This window comes from Leptinotarsa decemlineata, unplaced genomic scaffold (genome assembly GCF_025532065.1).
Source record: "Leptinotarsa decemlineata unplaced genomic scaffold, Ldec_3_MD MMD2_tig00026294_RagTag_RagTag, whole genome shotgun sequence".
Classification (NCBI taxonomy): domain Eukaryota; kingdom Metazoa; phylum Arthropoda; class Insecta; order Coleoptera; family Chrysomelidae; genus Leptinotarsa; species Leptinotarsa decemlineata.
Genome location: NW_027412674.1, coordinates 823,642 through 844,089, shown reverse-complemented (window position 1 = coordinate 844,089; position 20,448 = coordinate 823,642). Strand labels below are relative to the sequence as shown.

The 20,448-nt window shown below is 42.7% G+C and overlaps 1 protein-coding gene across 1 annotated transcript; it reads right to left on the bottom strand.

Annotated features, from left to right (window-relative positions):
- Positions 1–1,558: 1,558 nt before the first annotated feature.
- LOC141484874 (uncharacterized) lies at positions 1,559–7,278 on the bottom strand. The gene is made up of 2 exons (XM_074180490.1): positions 6,733–7,278; positions 1,559–1,645 (listed from the first exon to the last, which is right to left on the bottom strand). The coding sequence occupies exons 1-2, from the start codon at positions 7,276–7,278 to the stop codon at positions 1,559–1,561; spliced, it is 633 nt and encodes a 210-aa protein (XP_074036591.1).
- Between the last annotated feature and the right edge of the window lie 13,170 nt (positions 7,279–20,448).

Sequence of the window (20,448 nt, the reverse complement as noted above, 5' to 3'; positions counted from 1 at the left end):
CATAAACATACCATAAAGCTTTAGCTCTATTATAATATTTAACTTTTATTTTTTAAATATATTTACTTCTCGAAAATATCTTACCTTCATTAATAAATAATTATTATCGGGGGCTTCTAATAAAAATTTATTTAGTTCCTCTCTTGAGAAGGTTTTTTCCTTATTAGGTTTATATCCTTGGTTTTGCCTTTTCAAGAAAGCAATTAATTTTGGGTATTTAATATCCATATTTTCTTTTATTTGAAGCATGGTACGTAGCATCGAATACTTGGACCACAATGTAGAGGCTTTTAGTGTATTTGCTAATATCGAAAAATATCCCAACATAACATTTTCTGAGTAAATACGAATATGCTTTTCTTCGGCCCATCGCTTGAAATGTAGATATTGTTTTTCGTATTTATCTTTAAATTTTTGGGGCAATAAAGATTGTACCGTTACATTAACTTGTTCCAAAATATCCGGAGGTGTATTATTTATATCTTCAAAATCGCTTGAATCACTAATTTTTAAAATATTCTTAATATTTTACAGATATACCTATTATGTATGGTGAATCACACTTTGAAACTGTCAAACGACCATAGCATGCTATAAAATTTGTCATAAATTCGAAAACCGGATGGATCTATGAATCTAACAAATTATCAGTGAAAAAAAATCATTAAATTAGAATACCTACTAATTTATACCATATTGCAAAATACAGGTTGTTCTATAAATAAACGGTAAGCTTTATATTTATATAATAGAATATAGTTTAGGTTGTCAATGCCGTATAAATTATTTCATTGATTATGTACCATGACGTCACTTTTACTTTTCCTCCCTAGTGAGGAAAAGTACGACTTTGCTTCTTACAATGAGGCCAGGAAATGTATACTTTGGATAGAGGTAGGCGGAAAAAGTGTTTGTTTTTAGTCTGATCTTTCATTCCGACGGAGTGGTATAAAAATTAATAATAAAATTGATAAAGACTTTTTGATAATTCTTGTGAGAGATGAGCCTCGCTTGTGGAACCAGCGAAACAAGGATTACCATAATAGTGATATTAAGCTTAAAGTATGGAACGTTATTGGGGACCAATTACTGGTAAAAGGGCTGATGCATGCTCTGAAGTAAGACTGGCCAGTTATGTCGTTTTTTATGCCTTCAAGAATATAGTTAAACGTTCCATAGTCATACGATGGTAGTCCTTAAACTTATCCGGATAGTTTCTTATAAGTAGGGAAGTTTCGAAAAATCCCCCTTCAGATATATCTTCATTAAACTGATGCACCCATATCTTTTTCCTACGTCTCCTATTAAGGAGAACATTCTGTTCTTGTATAAGCCACCACAAAAAATCATCTTCAGAATCACTCATGATTACTCCCAAAACACAGCTTTAACTGTTAACCTATCGGGTCGAACTAAGTCCAGTGTAAGCAGTTACAACGGACGGCATCCGATCGTGGGGCGTCCGATGGTCGTCCCACATCGGGTCGGGAGAAATACGGATTCAATATAGGTGCAGCCTAAGACAAACTTTCGGGCAAGACGTTTAAAACCTCATGTTTCAAACCGACAGATATATATCTAACTCAGCCATACTGTGAGTGTGTTCCGAGGACCCGTATAATTCCGCGATACTTATGTAGGGATTCTGCAATGAATTAGAAACAGATTAAAAAAACACTTCTCTCTAGTCGTACGTTTTGACGCGGCACATTACGATTCATGAGGCAAAGCCAAACTCAGTCGCCTCCCACTACAGTATACTTTGTTCGTTCATAGTTTGTTAAGCCGACACAAACGGGCCGCCGTTCGAGACAAAGCTACCGCTGCCTTGCCGGAAGGCGGCGTTCAGCTACTCCAAGGAATCCGATGCAAGCCATTTGGGTGAACGTGGAATTTTACTAAAGACGCCATCGTTGATATCAACTTGTGAGCGCGCAGTCCCTTTAATAAAATCCGTCTCTGATATTTTTGAGAATATTCGATATCGAAGCTAGGACCATAGTAAAAATCAACCAGTACGTCCACTCCCTCTACTTTCATTCATAAATTCACAAATTTAAGGATATTATAGAAGATTTTGTGGTAAGCTACTTATAATCAACTACAAAAACGTAAAACAATAATAACAACAGTGAATAAATAAACACAATATCAATTTCCGACTGTTTATTATAACTAATCCGATGCCCGTGGTAGCGTCGAATCCTTCGATACTACTGCACTGAACGCGTTGAATGAGAATCTCATCCTATGAGCGGTAATAGGTCCCCGGCAACTCGGGCGGATCACTTGGTAAGAGAGCCTACTGTTTGTATCATTCTACTGTGCTAGGACCACAGTATGCTTATATACAGTAGTCCCACTTAGCGTCGGTCCCTTTGATGTTGGTTGGTTTTTATTTGACACTAATGACATTTCTCTCTGCTACAATCTCAACCAAAGCGTCTAAACACTGCTCAACATAACAACTATTCATATAAACTGCTCAAAAAAATACAGTCGATGAAAACCATGTTGGGCATCTTAGAAAATTGTACAAATGATAATTTTGCATTTGTGTAATATTCAAGTAACCCAGATCATTTGGACAATGATGAACTATGTTTCAAGTAGATTTTAAAAATTCGTGGGATCGGCAGATGTTCATATTCGGATGTGACAAAATATATTTTCATTTCAACAAGAAAAAAGACAAGATGACGAACGAGTTTTGTTATTCATGAACCATGGTACGAATCCATGCGAAATTTCTCTGTATTTTGGGGCCAAATATAGCATATTCATTTATTGATTTGGGAATTCAAGATGGCGGACGAGTTTGCCGATTCGATTATATTAAGGGCCAATTATTAAAAATATTCCTAATCGAATTAATCACTCAAGATTTAAGAATCTGTAGAGCTTATTCTTTTTGAATTATGTAGTAGTATTTTGGACTCAAAGAAGTAAAAAAGTAATTGTGTTATGTTCAATCATACGATTTTTTTTTGTATGTATGTACTAATTTCACATGTATGTGGGAGTTTTCGGAGTCGGAAGTTATGAATTATTTACACCGTATGATAATTAATAGATTGTTTTGCTGTTTTCAGCGTTTACCCAAGTAAAAATTGACAATAAAATCACTGACAAGCCTAAATGCATTATGACTATACCTTTATATATGTTTTCTGACAGAAAACAACTACTTATTTAGCTAATAACTCGACATATTGTAACGAATTAATGAATTAACTGTCTTAATCAAATTTATTTTTAACAATATTTCACTATCACAACTAATTTATATACGACACTTAGTAACTAACGCTTTATCTCCACAGTTAGATTCCTTTCTTTAATTGCACGATTCACTTTCTAAGTACAGACTACTCCTCGGGACGGAGAGCGACCTTTTTATATCGTCAACGAACGTTCCGGATTTCTCTGTGGATTTCGGGACCCATCCACACCTTTCCCGCTGTTTCGGGAAGCCGGCCCGACATCGGTCAGGGCCGGCTTCAGATTCATTACATTGCCCCCTTCTTAAAGACGTTTCGCCATCGAGATGTCATCCTTGGCGTGTGTGTTACCTGCAGAACTCTCCATATTTGCACTGTGAAGTTCGATGGAAGTAACACTCCACCGTCTTTATGCTCGGTCGTGGAAGATGGTTACCACACACCAAAATCTGGATGCCGCTGAATCGAAAGATCGTTTCCAACATGCTTCTCGCAATCCTCCAGTCCAGCCTGTCGAGCCCAGAGGCTAATTTCGGGATTGCCAACTCCACGAGATTCTGGTCGAGCATCATCTCCTTCAGTCTAGTAAGACTTCTCCAGACATCTTCATAGGACGGTTTGTCTCGAGAATACTTCTTGGTCACCAAGTAGAAGATGTTTCTCTGACCCTTCTTCAACTGTAGCACTCCTCCGACTTCTGGATTCTGTTCTCGTAATGTTTGAAGCTGACCGAACTCCTTGTTGAATACCACAGCGATACCCTTGGACATTTTGAGATCCTCTGACACGCAGTGAGCTAGTGCGTAATCAACTGGAACCTTGAAAAGGTCTCGTGGCTCTTCTCGAGTTACCCCATGTACGACCTTCTGTCCGTTCGAGTATAAGAACATGAATTGTTGGAACTTCATTCCATCCTCTGGTGGTCTGAGGGCACGAACTTGGTCGTGATTTGCAGCATAAGGAGCCAGTCTATTAAAATGGACGACCCTAGGCTTTCCTCAAGGTGGCTTATGGATTCGGTAGACGAGGTCATTAATCTTTTTCATGATTTTGTACGGACCTTCCTACAAGTTCCGCAACTTCGGTGATAAACCACGGCGTCGCTTAGGGTTGTACAGCCAAACTAGGTCACCAGTTTCAAATTCTCCAGCATTCGCCTTGATGTCATAGGCCTCCTTCATCCTATCGCTGGCACTCCGGATGTTCAGACGGACTCGTTCATGAATGTCGTCCATTCTCTGCCGAAGCTTGCTGACATAGTATTTCCCCGCAGTGTCTTGTTCTGGAGGCGTTCCAAATTTTAGGTCGCAAGGAAGCCGCAGCTCTCGTCCCATTATAATACTGGCAGGGGTTTGGCCGGTTGACTCATGCACTGCCGAACGATAAGAAAGCAGGAACAGGTGGAGGTATTGGTCCCAGTCTCTTTGATGGTCAGAGACTACCTTGGACAAGTGGCGGTTTATAGTCTTATTCATTCGTTCCACCATTCCATCGGACTGTGGATGTAAGGCTGTGGTTCTGGTATTTCGAATGTCCAACAGTTTACATATTTCTTGGAACAGGTTGGACTCAAAATTTCTGCTCTCGTCCGAATGCAGCTCCAATGGGACACCGAATCGACATATCCATTCCTTTACCAGGACGTCAGCGACGGTAAAGGCTTCCTGGTTGGGCAGGGCATAGGCTTCTGCCCACTTGCTGAAGTAGTCCATGGCTACCAGGATGTATTTGTTCCCATGGTGGGACTCCGGGAACGGGCCGGCGATATCGATGGCGATTCTCTCGAAAGGACTACCCACGTTATACTGGCGCATTGGAGCTTTCGGTCGTATCCTAAGTCCGTTACTGGCAGCACATACAGCACACTTTCTGCACCAGTCCTTGACGTCGGCTTGACAATTGACCCAGTAAAACCGTTGTCTTACTTTCTGGAGGGTCTTCGTTACTCCCAGATGTCCTCCAGTGACTCCATCATGGATTTCTTTGAGCACCTCCCGTCGTCTGCTCCTGGGTACCACTGTCTGGTGCCTTTCTTCCGCACCGTCTTCAGACTCCAACACCCACTTCAGAACCCCGTTTTCCAGAGTAAGGGAGTTCCATTGTGCCCAGTAGGACTTGACCACTGGCGAATAACTTGCTACCTCCTGCCACGATGGTCTTCGATTACTTTTCTTCCAACCGATGACTAAACCGTTTCTGGGTCTTTCTCTTGGTCTTCCTGGATCTTATTATCCGCCCAGTTGTCGTCTACAGCTGTAGTTCTACGAGTAGCTGCTTCTTTCTCTTCTGCTCGTCGACAATGTGAGCAGTCATCGGGGCAAGGTCTCCGTGATAGGGCATCTGCGTTTTTATGGCTAGCCCCAGCTAGATGTTCTATTTCGAAGTCAAATTCTTGTAATCTCTCAATCCAGCGCGCTACTTGGCCCTCGGGATTTTTGAACTGCAGAAGCCATTTGAGAGCTGCATGGTCCGTTCTCAACAGAAATCGTCTTCAATACACATATTTGTAGAAATGCTCTACACCTTTGACTACGGCCAACAGCTCTCGCCTGGTGACACAGTAATTGCGCTCGGGTTTACTGAGCGTATTGCTGAAGTAGCCAATAACTTTCTCCTGTCCATTGTGGATTTGAGAAAGGACTGCTCTAAATCCCACGTTGCTGACGTCCGTATCCAAAATGAACTTCCCGTCAAGTAGGGGATAGCTCAAAACAGGGTCGTTGATCAAAGCTCTTTTCAACTTCTTGAATGAGTCTTGGCATTCCTCAGACCACTGGAACTGGATCTGCCCTTCTGCGAGGCGGGTCAACGGTTTGGCGATGTTGGCAAACCCCAGCACATATCGGCGGTAGTAGGTGCATAAACCAAGGAAGCTCCGAAGCTGATGTATATCTTTTGGAATGAGCCAATCCCTAACTGCTTTGATCTTTTGTTCGTCTACCGCCACTCCTTCCCCAGAGACAACGTAGCCAAGGTAACGGACTTCTTCCTGCAACAGATGGCATTTCTTGGGACTAAGTTTCAATCCAGAACTCCTCAGACGCATGAATACCTCCTCCAGATTTTTTAAGTGATCGTCGAACGATTTTCCGACCACAATTATATCGTCGAAATACACTAGACACGTCTTCCACAAGAGCCCTTCGAGAACCGTTTCCATCAATCTCTCGAAGGTCGCTGGAGCATTACAAAGCCCGAATGGCATAACCGTGAACTGCCACAATCCTGAGCAGATGGTGAAAGCAGTCTTTTCTCGATCTTCTGGGGCCAATTCAACTTGCCAATATCCACTCTTCAAATCCAAGGTCGAGAAAATTATGGAGCCGGCTAGCGTATCTAGGGTGTCGTCGATTCTTGGAAGAGGGTAGCTGTCTTTCTTTGTCACGTGATTTAGTTGGCGATAATCCACACAGAACCTTGTCGAGCCGTCCTTCTTCTTCACTAACACGACTGGGGAAGACCAGGGGCTGTCAGAAGGTTCGATGACTCCTTCTTTTCCCATATCGCTGACTATCTTATCTGCCTCTTCCCTCTTGGCAAGAGGGAGTCTTCTAGCCGATTGCCGGATTGGTCGGGCATTCTCAGTGTCGATTCTATGCTGAACTACATTCGTTCTGCCGCCTTTTCCTTCTCCAATACCGAAGATTTCCTGGTACCTCTTGACTAACTCCCTCAATTTAGATCGGTGAGTTGATGGTATGTCTTTGGAGGAAATGTCAATTAACTTCTCCAACTCTCTAGGCAAGTTGTTGGCTTGGCTCACTAAACTGCGTACACTCCGTATGACAGAGGAAATGGACGAACAAGGCCCCAGCATTGTTCCCTTCTTCAAGGTCACGGGAAAGTAGTTGACATTCATGATCCTGACCGGCACAACTTTATCAACACGCAACAGGGTCTTCCCCAGTGCGATTCCTCGTCCAACTTTCTCATCCTGTATCTTGGGCTCGAACATTACCACATTCCCGCTGCTCGCACCACCGTCCAAGCGAGCCTCTAGTATAGTTTCAGCCCTCTCAGGTACGCACACGTCTTCGGCCAACAGGATTCTAATCATCTCTTCGCTTCTTCCATGAAGTACCAGCTCTTCTCCGCCGACACGTAGGACACCGTCTTGAAAATTCAGCTCGAACCCTCTGGAATTCATTATGTCCATTCCAATGATCGCATCGTCCTCGATGTCCACCACCAATGCACGATGTTTCAATTTTGTGCTGCCCAACACCAATTCAATTGGTAGTTCTCCAAGTACATTGGCTGGCTCCCCTGTTGCAGTGCGTAACTTCCAGCTTGACGGTTCAATTCTTGCCGGTGTTTTGGCAAAGGTTGGCCCAAGAATGGTTCTCGTCGCACCTGTATCTAGCAGCATGGTGCAAGGCTCGTTGTTGATGAGGCAGTCTACGAAAACATCTTTGTCTTGTCGTTGGAGAACGGCAACATATGCGTTTTTTTGAGGGGCTTGCTGGATACAGGTCGACGATTGCCCCTTCCCATCAACCCCCTCGTTTTCCTGATTAGGTGTCGATTCTTTGAAAGCTGGACATTTGCTACGCACATGTCCAATTTTCCCACAGTTCCAGCATCATATATTTTTCCTCTCGGGCAAAACTTCTTTCATTACTTTTCTGATGGTGGCCTCAATATCTGCAGGCACTTGTCCATCTTCCTCGATAGCTCGAACTTTGTTCTGGCTCTTGCAGGATTGTTTTGCAGCCTCAAACTCCAGAGCGCTTGCCAGTACATCTACGAGATGTTTGGGATGAGCTAGCGTCAAGGCCTGCCTCGTTTCTTGATCGCGAAGTCCATTCAAGAATGCCTGAAATGCTAACCGCTCCATTACATTTTCGGGTGTAGCAGGATATGCCAGACGGACCAATCGAGCTATGTCGGCTTCAAACTCCTGTAGGGATTCTCTTGATTTCTGGCAGAGGTTCTTGAGTTGTGAATGGTAAACGTGCTCTAGGTGGGCCTGTCTATACCGCAGCTCAAGATGCTTTACAAGTTGGTCATAGTCTTCCTGTTCCTGGGCCATGAGGGTTCGCAGGATATTCGTTGCTTCTCCACGCAACGCCAATGTTAATGCTGCCGCCTTTTCTCCTGTATTCCATCCATTCGCTCTGGCCGCTGCTTCAAATTGTCGGCAGTAGTTTGCCCAAGGAGTTTTTCCGTCGAACTGGGGCGGCTTCATGGAGAGCTTTCCTGGTTCAGAACTGAGTTTGACATCTTTCAGTTCCGAAATTGAGTTTTCAGTAACCGTTTCTGTGGGGTGGTCAGAATTAACAATTTTGTTTTGCAACCTGCTAATTGTTTTCTTCATCTCGCTGATTTCTGCCTGAACTCCGCCTTTGATTTCTTCTACTTCTGTGTTCATTTCCTTCCTGATTTTATCTATCTCTGTTTCAATGGTTCCTATTCTTTCTTCGAGTAGGCTCGCCACACTACAAAGCTCTTTCTTCAAGCCTTCTGCATTCTCAAGAAGTTCTTCCTTCAAGCTATTCGAATTCTCTAGAAATTTATCTTCCAAACTTTTCGAATTTTCCAGAAGCTTCTCCTCCAGACACTTCGAATTTTGTTGAAATTCATCTTTCAGCGATTTGGTGTTCTCCTCGAGTTTGCTCATTATTGAACTCCAATCAACCCCAGAAACTTCGAAGAAATATGTTTCGGGATCTTCTCCTGATTCAATCTAGTTCTCTCTCCTCCAATTCTTGCTTCAATTCGGCGACTTTCAAGTCCACTAGGCGAACTTTTCTTGAACACATTTTAACTCTTACTGTCTATTTTACTCGAAACTGAATATGTCCACTTATTTGATGGAGTCCGAAACACTTATTTATTTTCACAAGTCTATTTTTCGCGAGAAAGGTCTATCAGTTTATGTTTCCGTCGTCCGGTACTATCCGCTTCGCGAAACACAATGAATCACCAGTCTATCTGCGCGAAAGTGCGAAAGTTTTATAGTCAATTTCACCGTAATACAAAAATTGTCCACCAAGCGCTCACAAATTAATTTTAAATATCCACTTCTGATCACCAGTTGTAACGAATTAATGAAATAACTGTCTTAATCAAATTAATTTTTAACAATATTTCACTATCACAACTAATTTATATACAACACTTAGTAACTAACGTTTAATTTATCTCCACAGTTAGATTCCTTTCTTTAAACGCACGATTCACTTTCTAAGTACAGACTACTCCTCGGGACGGAGAGCGACCTTTTTATATCGTCAACGAACGTTCCGGATTTCTCTTTGGATTTCGGGACCCATCCACACCTTTCCCTCTGTTTCGCGATCAGACATACGTTTGCTGACTGGGACATCGGTCAGGGCCGGCTTCAGATTCATTACAATATATTGAAAAATGTACAATTGATATTGGAATCTATAAAAGTGTAGATGTCTAATCAACCCCAAATAGTAGCTGCGTTGATCAAAAACAGTTATTCTAAATGAAACATGTCCTATTAGTCAGCAACTTCTTATATAATGTTAACGTTTCGGAATCCAAGTCTCCTCAGACATAAATGCAAAGATTCTCACTTTGGAGAAACAACTTTGCAAGAGCACACTAGGACAAATAGTGGGACTTCGCCTTGAAGTGTTCCTCATCAGTGCAGACCATGCTATCACGGTTGTATACACACAGGGACTCGGTGTTCCTCGGTATTGCAGAGTTGTTCCTTCAAAGAAAGGTTCTTTGCACATATGTCCGAGATATAATTCAACATCTGTTGGGATAGTTGCCCGAGAAGTAGTTGTTTTGTCATCCACATGCCATACAATGTATACAAAGGTATAGACGTTTCCAAAATGAATTATTGCGACTTTTCTACAGTCCCTAAATAATTCTAAGAACATTTTACCTCCTGACCTGACTGATAAGTACAGTAGAAAAAAATAAAACTATATAGCCTATAGTGTATCTGGAAAAACTCCAGTGGGGTTGCAGTCAGAATTTTTGGTACTGGTACTAGCTCAAAGAAGACTCCTTATTTTCGTCAAGCTTTCGATAGTTCATTTCTACCTTCCTTAAATAAGAAATCACCTCAGGCTTTGAATACACTTTATTCAGAAAACAAACAACTTTTTCTATTGCTAAAGTATAATAAGTCGTGGGTAGGTACATATAAACACTAGGTATTTGAGAAGTATTAGACACAATTTACAAACTTAGAAAACGTGTAAAGTATAAAGGAAATGAAAAAGTTATGATTGCATTTTGCACTGTTGCCAATGTGACAATTATCGTAAAGGCTCAGGATGTGGAGTGTACTCCAGATCACTAAGCCTAAGGATTAAGTGGGGAATGGAAAAAAATACCAGCGTGGTCCAAACAGAACTGGTTGGTATCTCAATCGCCACAAAAGAAATAACCAAAAAAAGAATTTCTGGCAAAAACATAACAATCTGCACTGATAGCAGACAAGCACTATTAGCCTTGAACAGACAGCGTGTTACTTCAGGGCTAGCACTAGAGTGCCACCAAGATTTAGCCAAAGCCTCGGTAGCCTGAGGTGGGTTAAAGGGCACGACAGGACTGAAGGTAATCGCATTGCCAATTCTTTAGCCAAGGAAGCGGCTGGACTAATAATTTTAGGACCCAGTGGCACCCACGGCCTGATGACTTTGACAATTGCGGAACTAGTCAAATGTTACACCCATGCTCAACCCTTAAAGAGATGGGATGAAATCAAAGGATGTAATATTGCCAGGATCACCTTGGGCAACCCTGGGAAGCTGGCGCCGAAGAAATATCTGGCAATGACCAGGAAAATCTACGCCTTACAGTAGGATTTCTGACTGGCCACTGTCAGCTAAGGAAACACCTACATAATATGGGGCTAGTGGACACACCTCTATGCAGAATGTGTGAACAGGAAGATGAGACTGTCAGGCATGTCCTGTGCGAGTGCCCGGAGTTATCGTCAATAAGAGAGTGTGTGTTCGGCGAGTCTTGGCCTACACCTGCCGATATAAAGGAGATGTCTCCCAACGACCTTTCCACCTTCCTGGAAAGGACAGGATGTACGATGACCTAAGAGGACAACTCCTCGGGAGGATTTACAATGGGTCACATGTGGCCTAAGTACGTGGGCTTACACTCACCCTTCCTACTCTACAGATACAGACAGAGAGACAATTATCGTAATCCGACATGCTATTGTAGATTTGACAAAATGGTCACTTTCGAATGAAATACGTGGAATATTTCTAAGGACCGATACCTCATTCAGTAATATTCCTTCAATCAGAATTTGATGGAATAAGAGACCACCTTTAACATTTTTCCACGAGTTGCAAAATAATATACCACAGTAGGTTGGGTAAAACCCATGAAATTCGGAAACTATGGAAGGGTTGCGTGCCTGTCTTGTGGAATTACTGTATATAGGTATGTATACTGTGCTAGGACTATGAAAGCGACGATCGCGCTTCGACACTCAGTCAGACAGTGAGTCGACGATTAGCGTTCGGAGCGATAAGTCTACCTGCTAGAAACGAAGTGGTTATTGTTCTACTGCTGTATTCTGATTGTATTCAAAATCAAAATCAAAATCAAAATCAAAATGTTCTTTATTAACTATTCTCCATACAATTTTAAGGTATTTTTTTGTGGTGTTTATAAAATATATACAATAAAAAATATATATACAAATATACAAAATGTACACAAAGGTTTCCCCAATGGAGTGGGACAGTGGGAAGTATTGGGATGGGTAGTGAATGGGGTAGAGGGAGTGGCAGGAAAAGACCCCGATACATTTGCGCTCTCAAGAATTCCGCACGGAGGAGAAAAGCGCCTCCACACAGTCCCCCGATGGGACAGTGGGAGACGCCCCCGCTGGTGTTGGCGGTTGGCTCTCCACTACTCAAAAACGCCTTATATCAGTCTCATCTATAGTTTTCCGCTTCCTGCCGAGGCTTACGCGGAAGTTGTCATTCTGTCGCGTTTCGGTACTTCTCAGAGAATCATTCGTCTGTTTGTTGGTAGCAGTTGTCGATATCCCCCTGGAAAAAGTTCATTAAAAAACCAGGTAAGAGTATTTCTGCTATCACGTCATCATGTGTGCGTGAATACTCTTATCCAGTTTTTCCATGAACTAAGCGCGATCGCATTCGCGCCGTTCACGGTATATCTCCAGTTCTTCATAGACTAGCCCGTGCTTACGGCGCTGTCCATGATAGCTTCTAACTGCCGTGACGTCCCTCGTCAGCGGGCTCTTCGGTAGAAAGAACTTGAAGAATTTCTGAGCCAGTCTCCTGATATGGTCGGTGACTGACTCCACTTCTGCCAGATCTAACAGATTGTTCAATGAAATGTATCTGTCACTGTTAGTGCAAATACGGAGCACCTTATTCTGCATTCTCTCAAGTCTCATTAAAGGGGACTTCTTGAGACTGCAGAACACAGGACTCGCGTACAACATAGCCGGCCTAATTATTTGTTTATAAATGAGCAACTTGTCAACACTGAGCTTAGAGTTCCGTGCAATGAGCGGATACGTGCGTTTTATCGCCGCACCTGCTCGTTGGATCGCCATACTCAAGTGTTCCTGGAAGTTCAGGCGCTTGTCCAGGATCACTCCCAGATATCTCGCACTCTTCTGCTCGTCAATGCACTTATCCATAACTCGCAACTTCTTGAAGATTTTCACATTCGTGAATTTCCTCGTGAAGTTTACGAGTTCAGTTTTATCGGGATTTATTTCGATTTCATTTTGTTCGAAATACGGCACGACTAGCCTATCGAGGTGGATCTGAAGCTGCTGCTTCGCCACCTCGCTCGAGAAAGAGTGCGCGTAAATCGCGGTGTCATCCGCGAAAATACCCACCTTCGTCCTCGGGAACATAGGGAAGTCATGCGTATATAATGAATATAAGTGCGGTGACAAACAGGACCCCTGCGGGACACCTGCTTTGATTGAATAATTTGCAGATGTGGTTTGGTCCACTCTTACCCGAAAAGTTCGGTTGCTCAAGTAGGATTCTAGAACCTAATCACGAATAAAGGCATGCCTGCCGACCACATTTTGGCGACAAACCCATCTATCCAAACTTTATCGAATGCTTTCTTGACATCTAACAGGACCATAACTGTATTCTTCCTCTGGTTGAAGGACTCCCTCACCCCGTGAACAACCCGGACCAGTTGCGATGTCGTATTCCGACCTCGCCGGAACCCGAATTGCTCCTCGGGGATGAGTTTCATCCTATCTTCCAGGCGGAGAAGTCTGCTTAGGATGATTTTATCAATAACCTTTGCGACCGAACTGAGAAGCGAGATCGGTCGGTAGCTATCAATACGTGTTTTGATTTTTCCTGGTTTCGGAATGGGCACTACCACCGCATGTTTCAGACAATCTGGGTAATGCTGGTGCTTGATTATTGCGTTCATAATATGCACCAGTTGTACGATACCCTTTCGCGGTAGGTTGCGGAGCAGAACTGCATCAATTCCATCAATGCCTGGGGCTTTGTTTTTCCCCAGGCGCTTGATGTTCAAAATGATTTCTTCTACGTCTGTGATCCACTTTATCAATGTTTGCTCCGGTATAATTGGAGCCGGCCTATTTCTGACTTCATTAGCCAGTCTGGTTTTATTGGTGTGTTCTTCACAGACATCCGGTTCAACTCGGTACACGCTGGAAAAATATTCCCCGAACAACTGAGCCTTTTGATGGTCCGTCACCGCCTGCACTTGCCCGCTTTCTATGGTAGGAGTAGCCTCAGACCGATTGCTCAGTTTTTTGGCCATCCTCCACACAGAGTGGTCGTGCACGTTCAGGCTTTCGAGTTTGTTCTTCCACTTCATATTGGTGAACTCATAAATTCGCGCATTAACTTCCGCAGCAAGTATCAGCATTTGATCCTTGCTGTGGGGGTCTCCTGTGCGCTGCCAATCTTTTCTGGCTCGATGTTTTTGCTTTATGAGCTCAATCACATCATGCGGAAGAATATCTCGCTCCCCTTTCACCTCTATCTTCCTGGTAGAGACGTCACGAGATTTTTGAATATTCTTTATGAATTATTCACAAACCTCGTTGATCCGTGATTTGGAAATGTTGTCTCTTATAGTTGTGAGGTTATTCATGGTCGATCTAAACTCCGCCCAGTCCGTGCTCTTGTAGTCATATTTCATTTTTTTATTGTTGGGTATCTCCCTTTTGCGATCAAAGAGCACCGGACAATGGTCGGAGCTGAGCTCGTCCACGGTAACCAACATCCCCAAATCGCGGACGTTTTTATTCAATACCAGGTCGATAGTTGTGGGTGACGAACCATTCCAGGGGTAGTTGGTAGGCTCCTCCGGGAATTCGATATTGTTGTTCAGGGAATATTCCAATAGCGTGCTACCATTCGTATTCTGTTGATTGTGGCAGTTCCACTCACGCCTCCTGGCGTTGAGGTCTCCCACAACCAGCACTTTATTCCCAACATCAAGCAAATTGTCCAAATCATGCGGAGTGAAGTGTACACTGGGTTTGTTGTATACCGCAAACACGCAGGTACCGTCAGCAAGCTTGATTCCAGCATGTTCAATGTTACTGCGTTGCTGCGGTATCTGCGTGTGTGCGATACCCCTCCTTACCAGTATAGACACCCCACCGCCTCTCAAAGCAACAGGACGGTCCTTCCGGATAGTGGTAAAACCCCGCAGTTTCAGTTTATGCTCCTGTCGTAGCTTTGTTTCAGATAGAAGCAGTATGTCTACATTATGTGTATGAATGAAGTTAACAACACTGGGGTATTTGTTGCCAATTCCATTCACATTCAACATACACGCCTTTATAGGCATTTAGAAGCTGTAACTGTTGATATTACTCGCGAACGTCGCGAATGCATTCCACTTTTTCAGGGGACTATCGGCCCCTGCCATCAATTTACAAAGGTCATTCGTCGCACGAATGATTTCTGAGAGGTTTACGACCTCGTTAAGCCTCTGGAAGCAGTTAACTGCTTCCATAAGGTGCTCTTGAGTCTCCACCGGGGGTCCACCCTCCTGTTTTCTCTGCACAGGAGGGGGGGAAGGGAGTGGCTGGGATACCTGAGCTTGTCGAATCTCGCTCCTCTTTGCCCACGGATTTACCTTGGGCAGTGGCGCATGCAGAAGCCTGGGGACAGGGGGCTTCCTGGATGCCTGTGTTTCCAATTGCTTGGATTCGATCTCCTCCGCCTTCTCTTTGTAGACTTTACAGTCCCTAGAGTTGGCAGGGTGATCTCCTCCGCAATTTACGCATTTAGCCGGTTCAGTTTTCGGCTTTTCACATTCAAAGGTTTCGTGTCCTTCTGCGCATTTCAGGCATCTCGGGGTCCTATAACAATTGCTCGTCGCGTGGCCCCATAGCTGGCACCTGTGACACTGCACCAGCTTTCTAGTATTTCGTTTGAGTTCCCATGTGATCCTCGTAAAAAGGACACATGGGACGTTTCTTTTTAAATAGTTGAGGGTAACATCTTTGTCTGTGACGACCATGTACAGTGGACGTCTATCCGTCCTTAATCTGTACACGGTCGCCACGTTGACCTTTCTGAGTTTTCTCATGTCATCCTCAATTTCTTCCGGTTCCGGGGCAAAGTCCAACCCCCGAAGGACAGAAGCGTGTGTCTTGTCCTCCGGAAGCGTGTAAGTATGGAACTGAGTGTCCGCCTGTCTGATGGTGTTGACTAGAGAGTAGTGGTCTTTCCTCGATTTCGTGTAAATAAGAGTAGATCTCCCAGTGTATTTAACTGAGATGTCTTCCTCCAACTGTCCTTTTATAGCATTAATTGCCTTGTTTATGGGGATTATTCCCTGTACTACAATTGGCGGAAGACTTCTAGTATTTTTGTTCGGTTTTTTAACCTCATTGGGCACTGGGGGATCTGTCTCCATTTCCGTGTCGCTGAGACTGTTGTACATGTTCGACAAGCTTACAGGTACCTCTTTTGGCATTTCTTTCCTACGCGCGGTCCTCTTGGGAGCTACAAACTCACCTGAAGGTCTTTTGTGAGGGGGTAAGGAGGGAAATTCTTCTTTTTCATTTTTATTCTGGATTTTTCCCAAGCCTTCTAGTTTCCTGATTTCTTTTTCTGCTTCGGTGATATATAGATCCCTATAGTATTTCCGGATCGTTTCAATTTGGGTTTTCCTCATCTCTTCCAATGGGAAGTCCTTAAGGGCTGGGTCCATGACTGGTTTCACCTTTCTGAAAATTTCCACTTTTTGGTTGACCTTTTCCATTGTGGCCTTTTTGATTCGTTCTATTTTGTCTTTGATGTCATTGGAAGTGCTGTATTCCTCCTTTTCCTTGAGGGGTGTGGAGGGGGTGGGAGGGGTGGAGGAGGTTTTCCTCCTCTTCCTTCGTTTTCTCTTCCTTTGCGCCGATTCTTCCTCGTCGCTTGTGGTTTGACTTTCATTTTGCCTTCTGACTTTCAACTTCAGTTTACCCTCCGTTTTTTCGATTTGTCTTGCCGGTGTTGTGGTTGTTTGTTTTATAATATTTTTCAGTATGTTAGCTAGGTCGGGGAGATGAATTCCTTCATTCTCTCCGATCCTAGCTTTATTTCGTGGGGTAGCCTTTTCATCTTCTATGATTGTTATCATGTCCAAATCCTCATGTGTTTTCTTTTGTGTTGCTGTGTTCTTGTGCGCAATCACCTCAACTGTTTTAGGTGTGTCCATTTCATTTTTTTTATTATTTTTTGGTTCAGGATGAATAGTGGCCATTGTGATAATTTTTATTTTGTTATCTTGTGCTTCTGAGTAGCCTGTGGCTGCAATGGCCAGACTGCAGTGCTGCGTTTTGTCCCCACTATGTGGCTTCATCACACCCCCAGCAGCCTGGTCGCCGCTATTCTCCAGGCTTACTTCCATTTTCTCTTCTTCCTTTTTTGTATTTTGTGATTTGTCCTGTGTATGCGTTGTGTATCTAAGCGTTGTATATAGTTTGTTTGGGTTTTGTCGTAGAGATTTTTTAGTAATATTGAAACTGCTTCCTGATGACGCCTCTGATATCGGATTGTCACTTTCAGGTTGAGTAGTTTCCATTTTTGGCTGTTCAGCAGTATTCGGCCGAATTTTTGTTTTATTCCTGGTCTCTGTTTCGGAGTTTCCAGATTTTCTACTGTTAGTGACTCCGGGGTCCGACCCCGGAGTGGGTTTCTTGAATTCTTGACTCACTACTAGTATTTCTGTATTTATTTTCTGCTAGAAATATCCCAGAAAGCTTTCGCAGATGATTCAGAAAAATTTTTCTTTGAATATCCTTTCGTCAAAAATAAAATTTTCTCTGGTTGGAATTGTGATCTTATCGGCCTAAAGTTTTTATGTTGTAGTTGATTTCGGCGATATTCCAAAAAACTATCCCGTTTTTTGGTTAAAAAACTTCACTCGACAAATTTCTTTATTTTCTCACTACGATTGCTTATCTTCAGAACGGATCTTTACAATTGAACACGTCTGACTTCAACGATTGCTCGCAGCGAACTTATTCTGATTGTATTTGTACATTCCTTCTTTGGATTGACTTTTTTATGCGTTGACTATCGTGCATTATTTTGACCCCACCATCCTGACATGAAACATTATTAATAATAACATTAAAAATAATAAAGAGAAATGGAACGTTGGCTTAAAGGCGGTAAAAGTGTTGCAACAGTATATACAGTATACAAAAATTACCGATCCAGACGATGATGCAACGACGTCAAATTTTACGGTTTCAAAGGCAGAAAAGGTAGTATGATGAATCATATATAAGTTTCGGATTTGTTGATCCCAACGGCTCACCTCTCTGCATGCTGTGTAGTGAACTGTTTCCTAATAGTTCCATGGCACCTGCCAAGTTACGCCGACATTTAGAAACTGTACACCCCGAGTCTAAAGACAAGAATAAATAATTTTTTGTATATAAAAAGGAACAGTTATTGGAAAGTTAAAAAACTATGATGCATTTAACCCAAATTATGAATGAAAACGTCACGAAGGCATCATATTCAGTAAGCTATCGCATTGTACAAGCAGCCACGAAATCAAAATACCGCGATAGGCTGGACACCTAACCGAATATGTCTCCGATCTAACCCAATATCAATCAATTGATGAAAAATTGAAAACAGTTTCATACCTCCCATTACTTACATTTTTTATTTTTTATTTTCTATTAGTATACTTGTTATTGAAGTAAGTAATAAGTAACTGTTACATTGCACTTTTATTACGCTCATCAATGAAGAATACACTTTTGAAAACTATTATTCCATTGTAGAGTTCCGTCAAGTGCTTCAAGTAGTTTTGTTTGCTAATACATTTACCTGGCTCAGGTAAATCACGTGAAGCGTGTTTATGTCGATTCAGTTCATCTGCTGTGTTATCTCTGTACCTGTAGAGTAGGGAGGGTGAGTGTAGGCCCATAGCACTTAGGCCATATGTGACCCATTGTATGTCCTCCCGAGGAGTTGTCCTCATAGGTCATAGTCCAATCTGTCCTTTCCAGGAAAGTGGACAGGTCATTAGGAGACATCTTCTTTATATCAGCAGGTGTAGGCTAAGACTCGCTCAACACACACTCTCTTATTGACGATAACTCCGGACCCTCTCATAAGACATGCCTGATAGCTTCCTCTTCCTGTTCACACATCCTGCCTAGAGGTGCGTCCACTAGCCCTATAGTATGGAGGTGTTTCTTTAGCTGACAGTGGCCAGTCAGAAATCCTAGTGTTAGGCGTTTTTCCTGGTCATCGCCAGTTATTTCTTCGGCGCCAGCTTCTCAGGGTCGCCCAGGGTGATCCTGGCAAGACTGTATTCTTTGACTTCATCCCGTCTCTTTAAGGATTGAGTATGGGTGTGACGTTTGGCTAGTTCCGCAATTGTCGAAGTCATCAGGCGGTTGGTGTCACTGGGTCCTAAAATTGTTAGTCCAGCCGATTCCTTGGCTGAAGAGTCTGCAATGCGATTACTTTTACTCCGGTCGTTCCCTTCAACCCACCTCAGGATAATATTATTATCTACCGAGGCTTTTGGCTAAATCTTGGTGGCACTCTAATACTAACCCTGAGATAACACGTTGTCTGTTCAAGGCTATTAGGGCTTGTCTACTATCAGTGCAGATTGTTATGTTTTTGCCAGAAATTCCTTTCTTGGTTATTTCTTTTGTGGCGATTGATATACCAGCCAGATCTGTTTGAACCAGGCTGCTATTTTCCCATTCCCATTTAAGTGATTTAGGGTAAGTGATTTGGATTAATCTCCACATCCAGAGCCTTCTTTGGTTTTTGGGCCGTCTGTCTGGTGTGCTAATACTTGTACCTAAATTAGGTAAATGGTCAATAATGTTTGTTGACCCTTTTCTACCTGCCATCATGATATTGGTAATTCTTAAACTTTTTAGAATGGGATTCCATATCGGTTGAAGTTCACAGCTCCTTTTTTTCAAATTGAATCCTAATTGAACACGAAATTCTACGCCTCACTGCCCCCAACCAGGGACACCATAGCCGACTAGTACGGGAGGCAATTGAGATCCACAAACCCACGAATAATCTCAACAGAAAAGAAGAAGCTGTGAACCTCAACCGAATATGGAATTACATTCTAAGAAGTTCAAAAATAACCAACATCATGAGGGCAGGTAGAAAAAGATCAACGAAACAGGTGACGGTATTAGCACACCAAACTACCTGAATCAACATAAATACGCTTTACGTATTCAATACTCAGTCATCGGGGAGAAGAACTCAAGATATATGAGAAAGCTAGCCCCTCGCGCCAGCGAAACGTCAGAAAGAGATTCTAAAAAATCAAACCCATTTAAAAAAGTGACAGAAGTATACATATACATAATGTATATTGTTGTGCAATTAGGGGTCTGAACTTGTCTCAAGGTTATGAAATGTTTTTTACGGCGGCGTTCTATGGTTTCGACACTAGACGGAAGTGGTACCAATGAGATGATCTCACCGTTGTGGTAACACAAAGAACGAAGCAAATGATCTTGCGTGACATCGCGTCTTGAGTAATTTTACTCAATTTTATAAATTCATCAAACTTTCAGTCATACTAATTCATTTTTCTTAACTGCATCTCTAAACTGGATTTGAAAAGTGCCAAAATATATGCAGGTATTTTGCTCCTTAGTATTACCTCCAGTTACGGTGTTCAAGTGGTTACATTATCTTATGTTGAAAACTTATTGTTATCATAAATTGAAGTCCAGGTCACTCTGAGCTAGGCAAACTCT

Bases quoted from the DNA above. Each gene is read 5' to 3' on its own strand.
- LOC141484874 (XM_074180490.1), bottom strand. From the start codon at position 7,278: ATGATTAGAATCCTGTTGGCCGAAGACGTGTGCGTACCTGAGAGGGCT. The intron at 1,646-6,732 runs GTCAGCGATATG...AATTCATTGCAG, and splicing joins GGGAAGAGGCAGATAAGATA to AATCCCTACATAAGTATCGC.